Raw genomic sequence first — 12,734 nt, 5'->3', positions numbered from 1 at the left:
AGATGGTCGTCTTAAGGTCCAAAACTAAGACATCTGATAATGTTTTGGACAGGACTGCGAACCATCCCAAGTATTCTGAGATGGTTGTTGCCGCCATCACATTCCTTAATAATAGTCAAGGCTCCTCTCGTCAGGATATTCTGAAGTTCGTCGTCTGTAATTTCTCGGTTAACGAGAAGGACGCTGACATCCATCTGAAGCTGGCTTTGAGGCGAGGTGTTACTTCAGGCGCCCTCACACAGGTTAAAATTACTGGTCGGTTAATGCATTTTAAAGTCAACAAGTGCTCTGATGAAGCCAAGCTCAAGGCTTCAGCCAAGAAGGCGGCAGGAAGGAATTTCTCCCATGAAAATGCATCAGCAAACAATCTTCCTGAGAAGACTGCTCGCAAAAGGCATTCTAAAAAGAAACAATATAAGCTTGTTAAAAATTCTATCGTTGAGGCCTTCCTGATAGAACAGACAATGGCCGACATCAGGATGAAGAGAAGTATGGAGTCCGGAGGCGTCCAACAGGTCAAGAGTGTCGCAGCTACCACACCACAAGCTGCTGCTGGAAGCCAGCCTCAAGCCTTCACTCAGCCAAGTCTTCATCATATGGATCAAGACAGTTTTTTATATTCTTTAGGTTTAATTCTTAGGAAAACCTGAACTGTTTTACCCTCGGGCCAGCAAATATTTTAATGTACATGTTACCTTCATGTGAAAATAAACAAATACATTTAAATTTTTATCAAATTTGTTTTTGTTCTGACCATTATATACTAGTTATAATGGGAAAGCATTTACGGATGTCACAGTTGCTCCAGCTTCATGTGTAAAGCTCAGAGGCTTTAATTAATGAAGATAAGAATAAAGGTTATCTGTTTTAAACGTGGGTTGGACATGTATATGAGTGGGATTCGGTGGTTATAGATCGGAGCTGCCTCGTATGGGCCAATAGGCCTTCTGCAGTTACCTTTATTCTTAGATAACGGCAGAAGGCCCATACGAGGCAGCTCCTAACAAAGTTAATCCCCCTAATTAGAAACCTTTATGAGTGGGATTTGGTGGTTATAAATAGGAGCTGCCTCGTATGGTCCTTCTGCAGTTACCTAAGAACAAAGGTAACCGCAGAAGGCCTATTGGCCCATACGAGGCAGCTCCTATTTATAACCACCAAATCCACTCATAAAGATTTCTATTTAGGGGGATTAACTTCGTCATCCTTCGTTAGACACGTTCAAGTGAATTTATATCCATTCTATAGTGCAGCGACAAAAGCTGAACTGCATAATCTAAATGGGGCCTAACCAGAACAAGATATAGCTGAAGAACAACACCAGGTGTCTTGTTTCTAACGCTTCGATTGATAAATCCCAGTATCCTATTCGCCTTAATACGAACATTCATGCATTGATCTTTTGGTTTTAAGTTCTTACTAATCATAACTCCCAGTTCTCTTTCGCAATCCGACTTCGCAATCTCTACACTAACTAGCTCGTATCTTGTAACTATCTTTATTATTTTGCCTCAAAACTTTACATTTATCAGCATTAAACTGCATCTGCCAATCTTTTCACCATTTCAAAATCCTATTTAGATTTACTTGAAGTGATAGGGGGTTTACTTCCGTGTTTATTTCTTTACCGATTTTTGTATAATCGGCAAATTTCCAAATGTTGCTACTCAACCCTGATTCTAAATCATTTATATATATATTATAAACAACAGAGGACAGGTCCCAGGACAGAGCCTTGAGGCACTTTACTTACAACATTTTCCCACTCTGACTTGACCCCATTTATACTAACTCTCTGTTTCCTTTGGTGTAGCCATGCAATAATCCAACTTAATATAGCACCCCTAATACCATATTTTTAATCAGTCTTTCACCTGACACTGTATCAAAAGTTTTGCTAAAGTCAAGGTACACAACATTACAATCCTTACCACTATCAACTGCCTCAACTATGCTGGAATAAAATTATAGCAAATCTGTTAAACATGAACGGCCATTTGTAAAACCATGTTGCGAATCATTTATTAATTTATGTTTTTCAAGATGAACACGAATTGTACTTGCAATTATCGATTCAAGTAATTTTCCCACAATAAACGTTATGCTAATTTCCTATAGTTTGACGTAAGTGATCTATCTCCTTTCTTAAAAATAAGTAGCACATTAGCAACCTTCCATGACTCTGCACTATGCTTGACTCTACGGATTTATTAAATATGGTAGACAGTGGCTCGCAAAGATCCTCTTCGCATGCTTTAAGCACCCTGGCAAACACTTCATTCGGCGCTGGGGATTTGTTTGGTTTGAGTTTTATTATTTGTTTAATAACATCCTACTTGGAAGCATTGGGGAAGGGGAATTTATAATGGGGAAACACTTATTGATGTCACAGTTGCTCCAGCTACAAGTGTAAAGCCCTCTGGCTTTAATTAATGATTATAACAATAAAAGTAACTGCAGAAGGTCCATACGAGGCAGTTTCTATTTATAACCACCAAATCCCACTCATATACATGTCCAACCCACGTTTGAAACAATCAAGGAACTCTCCCACGTTTCGCGATAATTGGGTCCACAAATCAAGAACCCTGTTACCGAACCAGTATTTATCCATGTCTTTCTAAACTTATCCTATTATATGCATTGTTTTAAGTTGTCATGTGTTGATACGTTGTTGTTTTAGATTTAGCTACTTAGAAGGAAGTGTCCATGTAGCACAGGCTATGATGAGCCTGTAAAAATGTGTTGATACTTTTAATTCCCTATTAATATGCCCCTTGTTATGCATAATACTCACCTGACCTCAGCTGTTATATGTAGCCTTAGGAGACAAGTCAACGCAATCACTCCTTACCTCTTGAAAGTGTAGGATCAATACGAGTTGTCTGCATCGAGTCTTACAATAGCCCACAAGATGGTCGTCTTAAGGTCCAAAACTAAGACATCTGATAATGTTTTGGACAGGACTGCGAACCATCCCAAGTATTCTGAGATGGTTGTTGCCGCCATCACATTCCTTAATAATAGTCAAGGCTCCTCTCGTCAGGATATTCTGAAGTTCGTCGTCTGTAATTACTCGGTTAACGAGAAGGACGCTGACATCCATCTGAAGCTGGCTTTGAGGCGAGGTGTTACTTCAGGTGTCCTCACACAGGTTAAAATTACTGGTCGGTTAATGCATTTTAAAGTCAACAAGTGCTCTGATGAAGCCAAGCTCAAGGCTTCAGCCAAGAAGGCGGCAGGAAGGAATTTCTCCCATGAAAATGCATCAGCAAACAATCTTCCTGAGAAGACTGCTCGCAAAAGGCATTCTAAAAAGAAACAATATAAGCTTGTTAAAAATTCTATCGTTGAGGCCTTCCTGATAGAACAGACAATGGCCGACATCAGGATGAAGAGAAGTATGGAGTCCGGAGGCGTCCAACAGGTCAAGAGTGTCGCAGCTACCACACCACAAGCTGCTGCTGGAAGCCAGCCTCAAGCCTTCACTCAGCCAAGTCTTCATCATATGGATCAAGACAGTTTTTTATATTCTTTAGGTTTAATTCCTAGGAAAACCTGAACTGTTTTACCCTCGGGCCAGCAAATATTTTGATGTACATGTTACCTTCATGTGAAAATAAACAAATACATTTTAATTTTTATCAAATTTGTTTTTGTTCTGACCATTTATGACTAGTTATAATGGGAAAGCATTTACGGATGTCACAGTTGCTCCAGCTTCATGTGTAAAGCTCAGAGGCTTTAATTAATGAAGATAAGAATAGAGGTTATCTGTTTTAAAAGTGGGTTGGACATGTATATGAGTGGGATTCGGTGGTTATAGATCAGAGCTGCCTCGTATGGGCCAATAGGCCTTCTGCAGTTACTTTTATTCTAAGGTAACTGCAGAAGGCCCATACGAGGCAGCTCCTAACAAAGTTAATCCCCCAAATTAGAAATCTTTATGAGTGGGATTTGGTGGTTATAAATAGAAGCTGCCTCGTATGGTCCTTCTGCAGTTACGTAAGAACAAAGGTAACCGCAGAAGGCCTATTGGCTCATACGAGGCAGCTCCTATTTATAACCACCAAATCCCACTCATAAAGATTTCTATTTAGGGGGATTAACTTCGTCATCCTTCGTTAGACACGTTCAAGTGAATTTATATCCATTCTATAGTGCAGCGACAAAAGCTGAACTGCATAATCTAAATGGGGCCTAACCAGAACAAGATATAGCTGAAGAACAACACCAGGTATCTTGTTTCTAACGCTTCGATTGATAAATCCCAGTATCCTATTCGCCTTAATACGAACATTCATGCATTGATCTTTTGGTTTTAAGTTCTTACTAATCATAACTCCCAGTTCTCTTTCGCAATCTCTACACTAACTAGCTCGTATCTTGTAACTATCATTATTATTTAGCCTCAAAACTTTACATTTATCAGCATTAAACTGCATCTGCCAATCTTTTCACCATTTCAAAATCCTATTTAGATTTACTTGAAGTGATAGGGGGTTTGCTTCCGTGTTTATTTCTTTACCGATTTTTGTATAATCGGCAAATTTCCAAATGTTGCTACTCAACCCTGATTCTAAATCATTTATATATATATTATAAACAACAGAGGACAGGTCCCAGGACAGAGCCTTGAGGCACTTTACTTACAACATTTTCCCACTCTGACTTGACCCCATTTATACTAATTCTCTGTTTCCTCTGGTGTAGCCATGCAATAATCCAACTTAATATAGCACCCCTAATACCATATTTTTAATCAGTCTTTCACCTGACACTGTATTATCAAAAGTTTTGCTAAAGTCAAGGTACACAACATTACAATCCTTACCACTATCAACTGCCTCAACTATGCTGGAATAAAATTATAGCAAATCTGTTAAACATGAACGGCCATTTGTAAAACCATGTTGCGAATCATTTATTAATTTATGTTTTTCAAGATGAACACGAATTGTACTTGCAATTATCGATTCAAGTAATTTCCCACAATAAACGTTATGCTAATTTCCTATAGTTTGACGTAAGTGATCTATCTCCTTTCTTAAAAATAAGTAGCACATTAGCAACCTTCCATGACTCTGCACTATGCTTGACTCTACGGATTTATTAAATATGGTAGACAGTGGCTCGCAAAGATCCTCTTCGCATGCTTTAAGCACCCTGGCAAACACTTCATTCGGCGCTGGGGATTTGTTTGGTTTGAGTTTTATTATTTGTTTAAAACAACCTACTTGGAAGCATTGGGGAAGGGGAATTTATAATGGGGAAACACTTATTGATGTCACAGTTGCTCCAGCTACAAGTGTAAAGCCCTCTGGCTTTAATTAATGATTATAACAATAAAAGTAACTGCAGAAGGTCCATACGAGGCAGTTTCTATTTATAACCACCAAATCCCACTCATATACATGTCCAACCCACTTTGAAACAATCAAGGAACTCTCCCACGTTTCGCGATAATTGGGTCCACAAATCAAGAACCCTGTTACCGAACCAGTATTTATCCATGTCTTTCTAAACTTATCCTATTTATATGCATTGTTTTAAGTTGTCATGTGTTGATACGTTGTTGTTTTAGATTTAGCTACTTAGAAGGAAGTGTCCATGTAGCACAGGCTATGATGAGCCTGTAAAAATGTGTTGATACTTTTAATTCCCTATTAATATGCCCCTTGTTATGCCTAATACTCACCTGACCTCAGCTGTTATATGTAGCCTTAGCAGACAAGTCAACGCAATCACTCCTTACCTCTTGAAAGTGTAGGATCAATACGAGTTGTCTGCATCGAGTCTTACAATAGCCCACAAGATGGTCGTCTTAAGGTCCAAAACTAAGACATCTGATAATGTTTTGGACAGGACTGCGAACCATCCCAAGTATTCTGAGATGGTTGTTGCCGCCATCACATTCCTTAATAATAGTCAAGGCTCCTCTCGTCAGGATATTCTGAAGTTCGTCGTCTGTAATTTCTCGGTTAACGAGAAGGACGCTGACATCCATCTGAAGCTGGCTTTGAGGCGAGGTGTTACTTCAGGCGCCCTCACACAGGTTAAAATTACTGGTCGGTTAATGCATTTTAAAGTCAACAAGTGCTCTGATGAAGCCAAGCTCAAGGCTTCAGCCAAGAAGGCGGCAGGAAGGAATTTCTCCCATGAAAATGCATCAGCAAACAATCTTCCTGAGAAGACTGCTCGCAGGACATTCTAAAAAGCAAACAATAAATAAGTTCAAAATATAAGCTTGTTAAAAATTCTATCGTTGAGGCCTTCCTGATAGAACAGACAATGGCCGACATCAGGATGAAGAGAAGTATGGAGTCCGGAGGCGTCCAACAGGTCAAGAGTGTCGCAGCTACCACACCACAAGCTGCTGCTGGAAGCCAGCCTCAAGCCTTCACTCAGCCAAGTCTTCATCATATGGATCAAGACAGTTTTTTATATTCTTTAGGTTTAATTCTTAGGAAAACCTGAACTGTTTTACCCTCGGGCCAGCAAATATTTTAATGTACATGTTACCTTCATGTGAAAATAAACAAATACATTTAAATTTTTATCAAATTTGTTTTTGTTCTGACCATTTATGACTAGTTATAATGGGAAAGCATTTACGGATGTCACAGTTGCTCCAGCTTCATGTGTAAAGCTCAGAGGCTTTAATTAATGAAGATAAGAATAAAGGTTATCTGTTTTAAACGTGGGTTGGACATGTATATGAGTGGGATTCGGTGGTTATAGATCGGAGCTGCCTCGTATGGGCCAATAGGCCTTCTGCAGTTACCTTTATTCTTAGATAACGGCAGAAGGCCCATACGAGGCAGCTCCTAACAAAGTTAATCCCCCTAATTAGAAACCTTTATGAGTGGGATTTGGTGGTTATAAATAGGAGCTGCCTCGTATGGTCCTTCTGCAGTTACCTAAGAACAAAGGTAACCGCAGAAGGCCTATTGGCCCATACGAGGCAGCTCCTATTTATAACCACCAAATCCCACTCATAAAGATTTCTATTTAGGGGGATTAACTTCGTCATCCTTCGTTAGACACGTTCAAGTGAATTTATATCCATTCTATAGTGCAGCGACAAAAGCTGAACTGCATAATCTAAATGGGGCCTAACCAGAACAAGATATAGCTGAAGAACAACACCAGGTGTCTTGTTTCTAACGCTTCGATTGATAAATCCCAGTATCCTATTCGCCTTAATACGAACATTCATGCATTGATCTTTTGGTTTTAAGTTCTTACTAATCATAACTCCCAGTTCTCTTTCGCAATCCGACTTCGCAATCTCTACACTAACTAGCTCGTATCTTGTAACTATCTTTATTATTTTGCCTCAAAACTTTACATTTATCAGCATTAAACTGCATCTGCCAATCTTTTCACCATTTCAAAATCCTATTTAGATTTACTTGAAGTGATAGGGGGTTTACTTCCGTGTTTATTTCTTTACCGATTTTTGTATAATCGGCAAATTTCCAAATGTTGCTACTCAACCCTGATTCTAAATCATTTATATATATATTATAAACAACAGAGGACAGGTCCCAGGACAGAGCCTTGAGGCACTTTACTTACAACATTTTCCCACTCTGACTTGACCCCATTTATACTAACTCTCTGTTTCCTTTGGTGTAGCCATGCAATAATCCAACTTAATATAGCACCCCTAATACCATATTTTTAATCAGTCTTTCACCTGACACTGTATCAAAAGTTTTGCTAAAGTCAAGGTACACAACATTACAATCCTTACCACTATCAACTGCCTCAACTATGCTGGAATAAAATTATAGCAAATCTGTTAAACATGAACGGCCATTTGTAAAACCATGTTGCGAATCATTTATTAATTTATGTTTTTCAAGATGAACACGAATTGTACTTGCAATTATCGATTCAAGTAATTTCCCACAATAAACGTTATGCTAATTTCCTATAGTTTGACGTAAGTGATCTATCTCCTTTCTTAAAAATAAGTAGCACATTAGCAACCTTCCATGACTCTGCACTATGCTTGACTCTACGGATTTATTAAATATGGTAGACAGTGGCTCGCAAAGATCCTCTTCGCATGCTTTAAGCACCCTGGCAAACACTTCATTCGGCGCTGGGGATTTGTTTGGTTTGAGTTTTATTATTTGTTTAAAAACAACCTACTTGGAAGCATTGGGGAAGGGGAATTTATAATGGGGAAACACTTATTGATGTCACAGTTGCTCCAGCTACAAGTGTAAAGCCCTCTGGCTTTAATTAATGATTATAACAATAAAAGTAACTGCAGAAGGTCCATACGAGGCAGTTTCTATTTATAACCACCAAATCCCACTCATATACATGTCCAACCCACTTTGAAACAATCAAGGAACTCTCCCACGTTTCGCGATAATTGGGTCCACAAATCAAGAACCCTGTTACCGAACCAGTATTTATCCATGTCTTTCTAAACTTATCCTATTTATATTCATTGTTTTAAGTTGTCATGTGTTGATACGTTGTTGTTTTAGATTTAGCTACTTAGAAGGAAGTGTCCATGTAGCACAGGCTATGATGAGCCTGTAAAAATGTGTTGATACTTTTAATTCCCTATTAATATGCCCCTTGTTATGCCTAATACTCACCTGACCTCAGCTGTTATATGTAGCCTTAGCAGACAAGTCAACGCAATCACTCCTTACCTCTTGAAAGTGTAGGATCAATACGAGTTGTCTGCATCGAGTCTTACAATAGCCCACAAGATGGTCGTCTTAAGGTCCAAAACTAAGACATCTGATAATGTTTTGGACAGGACTGCGAACCATCCCAAGTATTCTGAGATGGTTGTTGCCGCCATCACATTCCTTAATAATAGTCAAGGCTCCTCTCGTCAGGATATTCTGAAGTTCGTCGTCTGTAATTTCTCGGTTAACGAGAAGGACGCTGACATCCATCTGAAGCTGGCTTTGAGGCGAGGTGTTACTTCAGGCGCCCTCACACAGGTTAAAATTACTGGTCGGTTAATGCATTTTAAAGTCAACAAGTGCTCTGATGAAGCCAAGCTCAAGGCTTCAGCCAAGAAGGCGGCAGGAAGGAATTTCTCCCATGAAAATGCATCAGCAAACAATCTTCCGAGAAGACTGCTCGCAAAAGGCATTCTAAAAAGAAACAATATAAGCTTGTTAAAAATTCTATCGTTGAGGCCTTCCTGATAGAACAGACAATGGCCGACATCAGGATGAAGAGAAGTATGGAGTCCGGAGGCGTCCAACAGGTCAAGAGTGTCGCAGCTACCACACCACAAGCTGCTGCTGGAAGCCAGCCTCAAGCCTTCACTCAGCCAAGTCTTCATCATATGGATCAAGACAGTTTTTTATATTCTTTAGGTTTAATTCTTAGGAAAACCTGAACTGTTTTACCCTCGGGCCAGCAAATATTTTAATGTACATGTTACCTTCATGTGAAAATAAACAAATACATTTAAATTTTTATCAAATTTGTTTTTGTTCTGACCATTTATGACTAGTTATAATGGGAAAGCATTTACGGATGTCACAGTTGCTCCAGCTTCATGTGTAAAGCTCAGAGGCTTTAATTAATGAAGATAAGAATAAAGGTTATCTGTTTTAAACGTGGGTTGGACATGTATATGAGTGGGATTCGGTGGTTATAGATCGGAGCTGCCTCGTATGGGCCAATAGGCCTTCTGCAGTTACCTTTATTCTTAGATAACGGCAGAAGGCCCATACGAGGCAGCTCCTAACAAAGTTAATCCCCCTAATTAGAAACCTTTATGAGTGGGATTTGGTGGTTATAAATAGGAGCTGCCTCGTATGGTCCTTCTGCAGTTACCTAAGAACAAAGGTAACCGCAGAAGGCCTATTGGCCCATACGAGGCAGCTCCTATTTATAACCACCAAATCCCACTCATAAAGATTTCTATTTAGGGGGATTAACTTCGTCATCCTTCGTTAGACACGTTCAAGTGAATTTATATCCATTCTATAGTGCAGCGACAAAAGCTGAACTGCATAATCTAAATGGGGCCTAACCAGAACAAGATATAGCTGAAGAACAACAGGTGTCTTGTTTCTAACGCTTCGATTGATAAATCCCAGTATCCTATTCGCCTTAATACGAACATTCATGCATTGATCTTTTGGTTTTAAGTTCTTACTAATCATAACTCCCAGTTCTCTTTCGCAATCCGACTTCGCAATCTCTACACTAACTAGCTCGTATCTTGTAACTATCATTTATTATTTAGCCTCAAAACTTTACATTTATCAGCATTAAACTGCATCTGCCAATCTTTCACCATTTCAAAATCCTATTTAGATTTACTTGAAGTGATAGGGGGTTGACTTCCGTGTTTATTTCTTTACCGATTTTTGTATAATCGGCAAATTTCCAAATGTTGCTACTCAACCCTGATTCTAAATCATTTATATATATATTATAAACAACAGAGGACAGGTCCCAGGACAGAGCCTTGAGGCACTTTACTTACAACATTTTCCCACTCTGACTTGACCCCATTATACTAACTCTCTGTTTCCTTTGGTGTAGCCATGCAATAATCCAACTTAATATAGCACCCCTAATACCATATTTTTAATCAGTCTTTCACCTGACACTGTATCAAAAGTTTTGCTAAAGTCAAGGTACACAGCATTACAATCCTTACCACTATCAACTGCCTCAACTATGCTGGAATAAAATTATAGCAAATCTGTTTAAACATGAACGGCCATTTGTAAAACCATGTTGCGAATCATTATTAATTTATGTTTTTCAAGATGAACACGAATTGTACTTGCAATTATCGATTCAAGTAATTTTCCCACAATAAACGTTATGCTAATTTCCCTATAGTTTGACGTAAGTGATCTATCTCCTTTCATAAAAATAAGTAGCACATTAGCAACCTTCCATGACTCTGCACTATGCTTGACTCTACGGATTTATTAAATATGGTAGACAGTGGCTCGCAAAGATCCTCTTCGCATGCTTTAAGCACCCTGGCAAACACTTCATTCGGAGCTGGGGATTTGTTTGGTTTGAGTTTATTATTTGTTAAAAACAACCTACTTGAAAGCATTGGGTAAGGGAATTTATAATGGGGAAACACTTATTGATGTCACAGTTGCTCAGCTACAAGTGTAAAGCCCTCTGGCTTTAATTAATGATTATAACAATAAAAGTAACTGCAGAAGGTCCATACGAGGCAGTTTCTATTTATAACCACCAAATCCCACTCATATACATGTCCAACCCACTTTGAAACAATCAAGGAACTCTCCCACGTTTTCGCGATAATTGGGTCCACAAATCAAGAACCCTGTTACCGAACCAGTATTTATCCATGTCTTTCTAAACTTATCCTATTTATATTCATTGTTTTAAGTTGTCATGTGTGATACGTTGTTGTTTTTAGATTTAGCTACTTAGAAGGAAGTGTCCATGTAGCACAGGCTATGATGAGCCTGTAAAAATGTGTTGATACTTTTAATTCCCTATTAATATGCCCCTTGTTATGCCTAATACTCACCTGACCTCAGCTGTTATATGTAGCCTTAGCAGACAAGTCAACGCAATCACTCCTTACCTCTTGAAAGTGTAGGATCAATACGAGTTGTCTGCATCGAGTCTTACAATAGCCCACAAGATGGTCGTCTTAAGGTCCAAAACTAAGACATCTGATAATGTTTTGGACAGGACTGCGAACCATCCCAAGTATTCTGAGATGGTTGTTGCCGCCATCACATTCCTTAATAATAGTCAAGGCTCCTCTCGTCAGGATATTCTGAAGTTCGTCGTCTGTAATTTCTCGGTTAACGAGAAGGACGCTGACATCCATCTGAAGCTGGCTTTGAGGCGAGGTGTTACTTCAGGCGCCCTCACACAGGTTAAAATTACTGGTCGGTTAATGCATTTTAAAGTCAACAAGTGCTCTGATGAAGCCAAGCTCAAGGCTTCAGCCAAGAAGGCGGCAGGAAGGAATTTCTCCCATGAAAATGCATCAGCAAACAATCTTCCTGGAGAAGACTGCTCGCAAAAGGCATTCTAAAAAGAAACAATATAAGCTTGTTAAAATTCTATCGTTGAGGCCTTCCTGATAGAACAGACAATGGCCGACATCAGGATGAAGAGAAGTATGGAGTCCGGAGGCGTCCAACAGGTCAAGAGTGTCGCAGCTACCACACCACAAGCTGCTGCTGGAAGCCAGCCTCAAGCCTTCACTCGAGCCAAGTCTTCATCATATGGATCAAGACAGTTTTTTATATTCTTTAGGTTTAATTCTTAGGAAAACCTGAACTGTTTTTACCCTCGGGCCAGCAAATATTTTAATGTACATGTTACCTTCATGTGAAAATAAACAAATACATTTAAATTTTTATCAAATTTGTTTTTGTTCTGACCATTATAACTATTTCCCATTAGTTATAATGGGAAAGCATTTACGGATGTCACAGTTGCTTCAGCTTCATGTGTAAAGCTCAGAGGCTTTAATTAATGAAGATAAGAATAAAGGTTATCTGTTTTAAACGTGGGTTGGACATGTATATGAGTGGGATTCGGTGGTTATAGATCGGAGCTGCCTCGTATGGGCCAATAGGCCTTCTGCAGTTACCTTTATTCTTAGATAACGGCAGAAGGCCCATACGAGGCAGCTCCTAACAAAGTTAATCCCCCTAATTAGAAACCTTTATGAGTGGGATTGGTGGTTATAAATAGGAGCTGCCTCGTTGGTC

General features: G+C 39.2%; 5 protein-coding genes across 5 annotated transcripts; all 5 read left to right on the top strand.

Annotated features, from left to right (window-relative positions):
• The first annotated feature begins 80 nt into the window (after positions 1–80).
• Positions 81–650, top strand: LOC138362510 (histone H1-delta-like). The gene has a single exon (XM_069321065.1). It carries the CDS (start codon positions 81–83, stop codon positions 648–650), a length of 570 nt encoding a protein of 189 aa, XP_069177166.1.
• Positions 651–2,914: 2,264 nt separating this feature from the next.
• Positions 2,915–3,562, top strand: LOC123747550 (histone H1-delta-like). Its single transcript, XM_045729773.2, has one exon. It carries the CDS (start codon positions 2,915–2,917, stop codon positions 3,560–3,562), a length of 648 nt encoding a protein of 215 aa, XP_045585729.2.
• Positions 3,563–5,815: 2,253 nt separating this feature from the next.
• On the top strand, positions 5,816–6,214 carry LOC138362509 (histone H1, sperm-like). Its single transcript, XM_069321064.1, has one exon. It carries the CDS (start codon positions 5,816–5,818, stop codon positions 6,212–6,214), a length of 399 nt encoding a protein of 132 aa, XP_069177165.1.
• Positions 6,215–8,741: 2,527 nt separating this feature from the next.
• On the top strand, positions 8,742–9,191 carry LOC138362508 (histone H1-delta-like). The gene has a single exon (XM_069321063.1). It carries the CDS (start codon positions 8,742–8,744, stop codon positions 9,189–9,191), a length of 450 nt encoding a protein of 149 aa, XP_069177164.1.
• A 2,456-nt stretch (positions 9,192–11,647) lies between these two features.
• LOC138362506 (histone H1, sperm-like) lies at positions 11,648–12,049 on the top strand. The gene has a single exon (XM_069321062.1). It carries the CDS (start codon positions 11,648–11,650, stop codon positions 12,047–12,049), a length of 402 nt encoding a protein of 133 aa, XP_069177163.1.
• Positions 12,050–12,734: the final 685 nt, after the last annotated feature.

This window comes from Procambarus clarkii, unplaced genomic scaffold (assembly GCF_040958095.1).
Source record: "Procambarus clarkii isolate CNS0578487 unplaced genomic scaffold, FALCON_Pclarkii_2.0 HiC_scaffold_1917, whole genome shotgun sequence".
NCBI classification, from domain to species: domain Eukaryota; kingdom Metazoa; phylum Arthropoda; class Malacostraca; order Decapoda; family Cambaridae; genus Procambarus; species Procambarus clarkii.
The sequence above is the reverse complement of the archived record's forward strand: the minus strand, read 5'-3'. Positions and strand labels throughout refer to the sequence as shown.